Here is a 10257-nt window from a genome sequence, read left to right as displayed (position 1 = left end):
AGCTGAGGGCAGCGGCGGGAGGCGGAAGAGGCCGACGCCCAGCGGCCGTTCTGCTGGAGGGCAGCGGTCCCCGCCGCCGCCCCTGAGGCAGCGAACGCGGGGCGGGGAGCCCTCGCCCCCGGCCCGCCGTTGGGTTTCCTCAGCCCGAGGGCACGGCTCCCTCCCTCCCGCGCGGCAGGGGTGCCGTTTCTAGGCCGGTTGTGGCGGCTGCCGGCGGCGGGGGGGGGGGGGAACCCTCCGGTCGTCGAGGGGGTGCCCGCCTGCTGGCCGCCATTTTCTGCAGGCCCCTGGGCAGCCTCAGCCGGTGCTGAGGTGGCGGGCCTACGCGCCCACGGCTCGTCACTGCTGGACGCGGGCTGGGTGGGTTGAATCCCCCTTTCCCCTCTGAATTGCCTTGTTCATCTTATTAAAATATGAGCTCGGGCAGCAGGAAACCTCCCTGCCGTCGGCGGGACGCCGCAGCCGTGTGTGCGGGGAGGTGATCCCCGGCGTATCGGCGAAGGGGTCGGGGCGGTCTGAGGTGTTACGGGGCACCTGAAGACTCTCTTATGCTGGATCGCCTTCACCTCCTTGACCTGCTTAGAGAAGGCGCTTCAAAACAGATAACGCCTTTTCGGAAATTGTGGCACGTCAGGTTATTTGAATTGGTCATGTGGAGGATTTACATGTATCGCTGACGCTCTAGGAAGGTATGAGGTTTCTGAATGCGGCCAAGGAAAGGTGGGCAATGTGCAGCTATATAAAAGACGAAAAGGTGAAGTAGAAAACATAAAAGACAGCCTCTAACAAGTATTACACACCCAAATGGCATCTTCTTGGAATCAGCAGTCCTTTTCTAAGTTATTCTGTTGCGGGCCAGACGCTGCAGCTTTCTGGCCAGACAATTTCTTGGACAGAGCAATTCCCTGTTATCCCCAGTGAGCTGATTCCCTTTGTCTGATAATACGTTTTTGAGTAGGTTTCTCTACTGCAAGGGTCAGGAATGCTTGACATGCAAAAAGGAGGTTTCAAAATCCCTTGACGTGGTATGTGTGTCCCAAACGCTATGTCATTCGTCTGCTGATTTAAGTTACAGCTCAGTAAATACAGTATAATATGGCAATTGGTATTAGGGACCAAACAGAGAAGAGAGGAACTGCCAGCAAAGGAGGGGGTAATACCTAATGTAATAAAGAAAGAGTCAATGACAGCCAACTAGAGAATGGCAAAAGGCAAGTGTGACAGCCAGATTCACAACCAGTCATATTGCCCGTCCATTGGAGTCACTGGGTTTGGCAAAAGGTAAAATACTGTTTGTTTAATACCCTGTGCATCGCTATGGTCAATGAACGTGATGGTACTAGTATTTATGGAAAGATTGCTCAAGCTCTTTGTGATACCAAGAGGAAAATAAAAGGAAAACATTTTTTATGTTTTAAAGAATTATAACCAAACCAGTATTGCATCCATGTTCTTAATTATAAACTTAAACAATTAAAACAGAAAGAAGAAGGAAAAAAAACAGCTAGGAAAAAAAAGGGGCGGGGGGGGGAGGTAAGTGGTGATGAAAATGAAGGCCAAGTGAGTAGAGGAAGAAACAGATTCTCTACTGAATTTATCACTGAGCTGGGGGAATGGTTTCTTTCAATTTTAAAAGTATTCAGCAGCAAGGCATAGAACAAGAGAAACATAGAAGTTAAAGTCCAGTGTGTTTAGACTTCCAGTGCTTCCTCAGTATTCAGGATACACTTTTGCTTCCAAATGCTCTCTGCTTCAGCAAAGCAGCAGCTTTACTTGTCAGTCAGGAAAGCAAGCCACAAAAAATCAAGTGACAGTAAGTACACTGTGCTTAAAATAGAATGCCTTTTGCTCCAGAATCTCAAAATGCAGCAAAAGACATTCATAAAGTAAGTCTTCCTTCACAATACTCTGTAAAAGGTAGTAATATTATACTTTTTTTTCCCCAAAAAGAAAGTAGAGGAAGCTTGAAACTTTTTTTTAAAGGAATATTTTTTAAAATTTCTGACTTTTAGTAAAGACTTCCTTATAAACAGCATATCTCAATTTAAGCATTCTTTAAAAGATTTTCATGTAGTTTTCTCCCTCCCTTTTTTATAGTTGTGAGATTGTTTTCAATGAGGGAAAAACTGGCTGACACTGGCCATGATCTTTCAATGCAAATGGGTAACTAAAATGCCTGAATCAAGCTCCACGTAATGAGAATTTGGAAAATCAAGCTCCAATTTGAGAATGGATCTGTATTTATACCACAGTAACAACTATATATCAAATGCCCTTTCATGGCCAAGGAGAACAAGCCAAGAGAAGACAAAATATTTTCGTCTGGCTTCTTTAAAAATAATGCCCCCCTTTTTTTTTAATTAACTTTGCTTCTTCTTTCTCTGTGTGTATATCTATATCTGTATACATGTTTGGGTCTGCCTTCTTATTCCAAGTAATACCTTTCCCTGACCTGTGTAAGTCAAACTGAACACCAAGGCAGAGCTTTCAAAAATACTAAATTCCTACCAGATATGTGAAAGCGGGCAGAAAAGAGAATCCTTATTAAAGGTGCTACTGAACTATAACCTCAGCACATACTAGTTGAGGGAGAGCGTACATAGCAAACAGGTAATACGAATAATGCAACTAGCTGAAGCCTTAGGCTGGTTTCGCATATTGTGAGACATCAGGGAACACAACCGCAAGCCACAAAAGCACAGCTAGTTTCACTTCTGGAGCTTTTGTGTTTTGCTGTTACTTTATCTCCTATGACCAGGTTTTATTTGCTGTCCTCTGTTACTCATAGGTCTCTTTCAGGTTTACTAATTTCCCGGAAATTCCATGTGAGCTGACTGTTGGAGAAATTTCTTCTTAGGAGCATTGGGACATATCTTCTACTACATGATACTGTGCTGCTTCTATTTTCTCTAGGTTGTTTTGCCTGTAGTTTTTGTTGTCTTTGGTACATCTTTATTCTCCCAAGCTGGTATTAACTGCAGATTTCATTAGCATTTTCTTAACTCTGTGGGTTTGGTGACTTTATTTCATCTATCAAACACCATCCCTGGAGAATCCCATTAGGGGATCATCATAAATCAAAACTTTATCATATGTTATTCTCTATTTAAGGTTCTGCAGCATGTTTTAGATCTACTAGAAGTCCCTTTTCTATCCCACCCTATCCTATCATTCCTCTCAAAGTCATTTTCAATTAATTTTTAATCCAGAGGCTTGGCTGGTCAGCAGTTAGCGAGAGTATGAATTTATAGCACACTAATGCCCACTCAGCTCGATTCCACGCACGGCCTGATACCCAGTGTGTCCTGTTGGTGTGGCCCATCTCGAGCCGAGGGACAGCCAATGGCAAATGCTGGGCAACGCAACTGGGGAGGAATTAAGGGCATCCGAATATAACGCTTACTGTTCACACAGTGAAAAGTAGCTTAGTTCAGCTTGTCTTTTAACACTGCTGGCATCTGGTAGAAATTAGCCTAGCTAATTCCATCGGCAGAGAGCCTACAGAAGCTGAGATTTATGCTGGCTTCCAGGTTGTGATGTACAGTATATTAAGACTGAGGAGGCAGATAGATACATAAGCTTGAAGCTGTAAACATCATTGCATACAAAGTGCAGATGGCTATGTGCATCCTTTTTGGCTTACTGAAAAGCACAAACTCAAAATAACTATAGTTTTTGGTGCTGACTATAATATATCTCAACAGACTCATATTATTTTAAATGAGGGCCATGTACTTAAATGCTTAAACCTGCATGGCATAAATTCAAACTGACCCTTTCCTACAGCCTTCTGCCCTTCAAAGCAGATGAAGGGAGTCCTGATTCACTGGTGAGATACAGAAAAAAGAGAAATTATTAATCCTTTATGAAATTTTCTTCTTAGTAGATGTGTTGCATTCTTTCATGTGTAGGTGTGAATGAATGTGTAGGAGAGAAATGATTTTTGCAGGAGCAGGGTGAAATACTGGCAGGGGGCTGTGTCTAGGAACACTGGGAACGGAAAATTGCTTCCTTGCACAGATGGCAGCACAGAAGAAATCACAAAGATAGTAAGGAGAGAAGGAAGAAAAAGGATCACAGCGTGAGTAAGACTTACAGAACAAAGTGAGAAAATGCATTCAGGTCCCCAAAGTGAAAGAAATGGTAATTCAGCTGCAAAAACACCCGTTCAGCAGTGGTGGTTCATAGTAACACATTCTTTTATTATTGCATAATTACTGACTGCTGGGTGTTTGAAAATGTGCTAACCTCAAATAACCACCTTGTAATGTACTACTGGTCTAAGTAGACCTTTATCTTTATAAACCGTAATTGGAGATCAATCATTAGTCAGTAAGCACATAACCTACCCTATCTATACAGCCAGAGTGAGAACTGGTAAATAAATGACAGGGCAATAGACAATCAACAACCTGGCTGAATTATGTGTGACCTTCTGTCTCACGTGCTTTAGAGTTTGCTGGAGACTTACGGACAATCACCCCCACTCCTGAAATACTTGGAGGTTAATGACACTAGAGCTGGAAAAATAATGTAGCCATTTTACCTTATCTAAGGCATTTTTGCCTTGCATGGTAAACTCACTAGTGATATGGTCTGACTCCCTTTCCTGCTACCATACCTCAAGAGCTCCATGAATTGATGAGGACGGGGGCAGATCCAGGGTGATGAAAGCTGCCACCCTTGGCATTCAAAACATGTAGATACAAAACTGCATGTACCTATAGCATTTAACTTCATTCACATTCTGGGTCATGCATCTTACGGTATAAGCCCATTGGGTTAGGTGACTGCTGATACTATTTTCCCCTCAAGGTGGTGGGCTCAAGTTCCTGCTTTACAGTATGTGGAAATTAAACAAGAAATGTGGTAAGATGAGACAGAAAAAAACTTTAAAAAATAGTGAACAAGAACTTGGTAGATCTTAAACACTTCATATTTATTGTACATTAAATAAAACAATTTCAGTTCAGTTGAGAGACTGATGGGTTGGATTTAGGAAATCAAAACTTCTAAAGGAAGATATGTTCAGCTTAAATGATCATTAAGTACATATGTATTAATTACGTTACAGTAAAACCATATTCTGCTAAACAATTCTCAGGTGAATAAGATACATTATCAGAGGTATGTATTCCAAGGGTCTTATTGCACAGCTACTGGGTAATCCATGTACTTCCAGTCTGAGAAAGATCTGCTTTGTACCACCGAGTGGGAACTCTGACTGCCTCCTCATGTTTATTACACAGCTTCTCCTCTTTCCTCATTAAAAACCAGAACACAATATCAAACAGGAAATAAAGCTGAACATTACAAAATGTGTGTTGTCTTCAGTTCATTTCATTTCAACCCCAAAGCAATCCATGCGTATTCTTTCTTTTCAGTAAGAGCAGGTAGGGAAAACAAAACAACAAAAAACAAACAAAAAAAAAAAAAAAAAAAAAGAAGAAGAAGGAAAAAAAAAGAAAATCCCCAGCCACACGTTTGTTCTGTCATTGCAAGAACTAAAATGCTGTAATTCTGCTACCAATTTCCAGCGCGGTGGGAGGAAACACTGGACGGACTCTCACTTCCCCTCAGTTTTGTTTGCCTGTACTTCACGCATATATGAATCAATGATATGCGGAGGCACTCCATCCATCAGTAGTCTGAAGAACGAAAGCCCACCTACAAACAAGGAATAAGACAATCTTTAGGTCAAAGGTCCTTGGAGCAAGAGCTTTTTACCTTTGTTTTCTGGCAAGAAAGATTTAGTCAGTCCCTATTGCATACTTCATTTTGAGATGTGATAAAATTCATCCCTGTTCAAAAGTCCAGCATGAGAATTAACCATTATTTAATCTCTGTACCATACAGAACTTTCCTGTCCTCTTGTGCAGGGTGAATTTAATTTCTGGGATGTGATCTATACAGTCCTTTATCTCACCCCATGCAATAGTCTGTGATAAGCTTCACCTCAAATCACCCTCCTGGTTTTCCATCCGGCTGGGTGGGGTACAGTCAGAGATGGAACTGAGCCCACGAACAAAGTACAAAACACCTGACTACGATGAGTTGTGGAAAACATGCGGAGACATTCAAATTATTCTAGCGTTGGGTCTTATAATGGTTTATAAGTATTTAGCAAGATATTTACCAAGTTGCTTGAAAATAACAGGTGGGATGACATATGTAAAAGAATCATATGAAAAAAAGCCAGGACTTTAGATACAGGTGCCTTTAGGCTCCAGAGAGAGGTGACGAAAGTGGAAACTTTCACCTGCTGGGGAAGCCTGAGGAATGATTTTGGATTCACTTTTGTATAAAACCAGACCACATGTAATCACCTTGGATCCAGGTGCTTACTCCCTGAAAGCTCTAGAGTTTTCCCAGCGCTTAAAGCTATTGGTGTGTGATCTCAAAGCTGTGGGAGGTTGTCTTGGTTTAGGCTGGAATAAAGTTAATTTTCTTCTTAGTAGCTGGTATAGTGCTGTGTTTTGGATTTAGGATAAGAATGTTGATAACACACAGATGTTCTAGTTGTTTCTGAGCAGTGTTTGTACTAAGTCAAGGACTTTTCAGCTTCTCATACTGCCCTGCCAGCGGAGTGCACAAGGAGCTGGGGGGGGACACAGCCAGGACAGCTGGCCCCAACTGACCCAAGGGATATTCCACACCATATGATGTCATGCCCAGTATATAAACTGGGGGGAGTTGGCTGGGGGGCACCACAGCTCGGGGATTGGCCCGGCATTTGTCAGCAGGTGGTGGGCAATTGTATTGTGCATCACTTCTTTTGTATATTCTATTACTAGTAGTAGTAGTAGTATTTTTCCTTCCTTTTCTGTCCTATTAAACTGCCTTTATCTCAACCCAGGAGGTTTTTTTTTTTTTTCCCCCCTCCCAATTCTCTCCCCCATCCCACTGCAGGGAGGGGGAATGAGCGAGCGGCTGCGTGGTGCTCAGTTGCCGGCTGGGGTTAAACCACGGCAGAGGTCCTGCACGGAGCCATAGGGGAGACTTACTCCCTGCGTGTGGCCAGCATCTTCCTCAGCTGCAGCAGTGAGTGTCCTTGCTCACAAGCCCTGCTGACAAATAGGGGCTTTTTGAATTCAGCGATTCCTCCAGCCCTGCCAAAACTTTGTTTCCTGTCTCTGTCAAACTAAACTTGGTTGGGTTTGGGTTTTGGGGTTTTTTTTCCATTTTCCAGTTTTATGATGGTTGGAGTCAATATGCACTGAACAGGTATCAGAAGTACCATTGCCAGCCTTTTAGGTCTTTGTGCTTCATGACTGTGGCTTAGCCACCGTGAGTAAAAAGCTGAACCAAACCTATTTTAAATCACTGCTATAATAGAAACCTGGACTTTTAAGAAAGCCACTCGAAGTACTCCATGTTTTCTTTGGTGTTCTGGAAAAAGGGACAAGGCAAAAGATTTTTTGAAGAACATTTAATAATTTTAGCAATCCAAGACAAAATATTTCTTTTCAGTGCCCAGAAAAACGTGTGTAGTGTCTAACACACCAGCCAGGGCACCCCAGATCCCACTGCTGTAGAAGCAGTAATTTACTACCAATAATCCAAATTAGGGGTGAAATTTCATGCCATTAAAAAAAAATGTCATGGAAACGAAACACATGTCTATTTCTGTTAATTTCATTGAAATCAAATGACATTTGGAAGGAACAGTGGGGAAAAGGTAAATATTTTGCTAAAAGCATTAAAGTCTGCCCTTTCTCAGGGTGAAGGGTGCCATTCGTTGTAAGAAAGCTACGTACCGTTACTATCCCTTTTACAAGTCTGCATGAGTATTCTGTTCTGCAAGTTGCAAAACCACCTACTAATAACTGCACTTACCTTCTGAGCCTTTTCTGGAACACACCAAAAACTTTAAAGCAAAAGTACATTGCCAGGATGAAGATACCAGCGCCTCTGAATGCTTCAGCTAAATGCAACTGAGCTGATACTTACAGCATTTATCCTGAGTACAGATTTTAGGAATTTATAACCTTTATTAACACAAGGATTATCCAATTAAAGTGCTATTAGTTACTAGTGATTATGAGACTGCGCTATCTCATTTAACACCATCATTATTGCAGAAGTGTTCGCTTCTGACCTTAGGTAGATGCACAATACAGACACAAAAAAAGCATGCTTTTTGGCATTCTTTTCAACTCATGTAGAGCAAGTTGTGATATGACTTATTCATTTGTAAATGAAATTAACTGTGGAATAAATATTTCATTTATGTAGAGGTATATTCCTATGAAAATAACTGACTGTAAATGCAAAATGCTCTTTTATTACTTGCATTTTATTCGTGCTAATTAATCATGCTAACCCATGCACTGTTAAATTCCATTGAAACATGCATTATTAGAAGGTAGTGGGATGTACTACTAAGAGGAGTTACCGTAACAAACAATTACTATAAAAATCTGAATTTATATGCCTTAAAACTATCATGCTACTAATTATAAAGAACATTTTCATTAAGTGAAATAATGAAAATCATGCCATACTAGGCAGACATTGTATGACGTGTAAACAGACATAAGCTTCATATGCAAGAATCATATGAAAGCTTACCTTAGATGACAATATACATTCAAAAATCCTTACTGTGTAACTAAGGGAGAGAGAGAAAGAGAAGTAACAATTTAATCGCAAACACAAAAGTAGAGAGAAAATGTTGAGTGAAATTATGCTTACAATTATGTCAAGATGACGTTTTAATCCTTAGTCATGTAAAATATGTAGGAATAGAAACACATGAAGAGTAAAAGGTAGGGATCCAGTTCCACTTCAAAATTATCATTAATATGTAAAAGCTATATTAATATGTACAAGTAACTATAAATCCTGTAATTAGTCTAAAGTATAGATTGGAACCAAATTATGCAACTGACATTTATGATAAAAGTTTCCAAACATAGCTTCAAAGAAGCTAACACATATATATATATACTATTTTCCACCAGGGAAAAAAAAGCACACACATAACACTGAAGCATGTATATATATATATATATATATGTTGAAACTCTATAAGGCAAAATAATCAAGTACAGACTAATTACATACCTGTGGACTAAAGTATGTACTTTGTCACATATCCACATTTACATTACTTAAAGCATGCTATTTACTCTATACGAGCCCTTACCTTTAAGCAGTTTGACTCTACAAAAACACCCATATATATACATTTATATATGTCTATGTATATAAAAGCAATCAACTTTGTACCTAGTGTAGCCTTTTAAGAAAAATACCTTCATACTTCAAAAACTACAGGAACATTATCTAGCCTGATTTCTTAACATGTTTTAGGTTTGAAATATTAAATTTGGATGCATAATATGCTGCAGACTGGTTTCTGGGCATCTCTGTAATTTTAAAACTGCACTGGCAATATTCTGGATTTGGGCAATGTTAAAAGCAAACACATTTCTATAAAAAGAGCCAAATTCTCTGAAGCCCACCAAACCTGAATTTAAGGTAAGTTCTAGAGGAAATTAGGTAAAATTATATGCTTGTAAGTAAAAAGTTTTCACTGATTTCAGTTGGATCAAGATTTCATCCTTAGACTGTAGGTCAAGCTCAGGCATGGAATATCATTCTGAGCACTAACTCGTAACCAAATAATGATTGTAATAAAGAATGCCTTTTAAGCACAGCAAATGACTTTATGATACTTCTGCTCTTTCAACAATTCTACAAACTAACTGAGAGCTGGTTTTTCGAGATGCAAATTTCTATCTCCTGGAAAGGTCTAAGTGTTCTGGTCAAAGGTAGTCACAGTCATTAAATAAATCCTTTATAGGTCCTGGTAGTAGTTCTATGCCCAGTGACATAGCAGAAATACATCTAGAACCTTTGCAACTCTGATGTTAAATACCCATATTCTTGATTAATTTGGCCTTCGTTGCTCATGTGACATAGACATTGTATGCCATGAGACACTAGCTAGTTTAATCTAAAAAGCAAATAAATACACACTTTGCATGCAGAAAATGCGTTTGCATGTGGAAAGAAAGGAAGGGAGTGAAATGGAATGTCCAGAGGATTATGCTTATTATAAACCTGATTATTCCCCGCCAAGAAGAATGGTTCTCCTGGGTTAATTACTCCATGATATATCACTGCAGAATTAGAATATTTATAGTGGTATTTATTCGCATTTGAAATTCTTCCCAGTTGATGTTAATACCTTTTTAAAAAATATTTCTCATACAGCATCTTGATGTTAACACCTTTTTAAAAAATATTTCT

At 40.1% G+C, this 10257-nt stretch overlaps 1 protein-coding gene across 1 annotated transcript in view; it reads right to left on the bottom strand.

Moving 5' to 3' along the window:
• Window positions 1–4959: 4959 nt before the first annotated feature.
• Window positions 4960–10257, bottom strand: part of MYBPC1 (myosin binding protein C1) — a 79996-nt gene continuing 74698 nt past the window's right edge. The window contains exons 31-33 of the mRNA XM_049822256.1: window positions 10069–10127; window positions 8605–8611; window positions 4960–5667 (exon numbers count right to left, since the gene is read on the bottom strand). Coding sequence (XP_049678213.1) covers window positions 5567–5667; window positions 8605–8611; window positions 10069–10127 — 167 coding nt within the window. The 3' untranslated portion in view covers window positions 4960–5566. The remainder of the gene's footprint in view (window positions 5668–8604; window positions 8612–10068; window positions 10128–10257) is intronic.

This window comes from Accipiter gentilis, chromosome 18 (assembly GCF_929443795.1).
Source record: "Accipiter gentilis chromosome 18, bAccGen1.1, whole genome shotgun sequence".
NCBI classification, from domain to species: domain Eukaryota; kingdom Metazoa; phylum Chordata; class Aves; order Accipitriformes; family Accipitridae; genus Astur; species Astur gentilis.
This window is presented reverse-complemented; position numbering and strand designations above follow the sequence as displayed.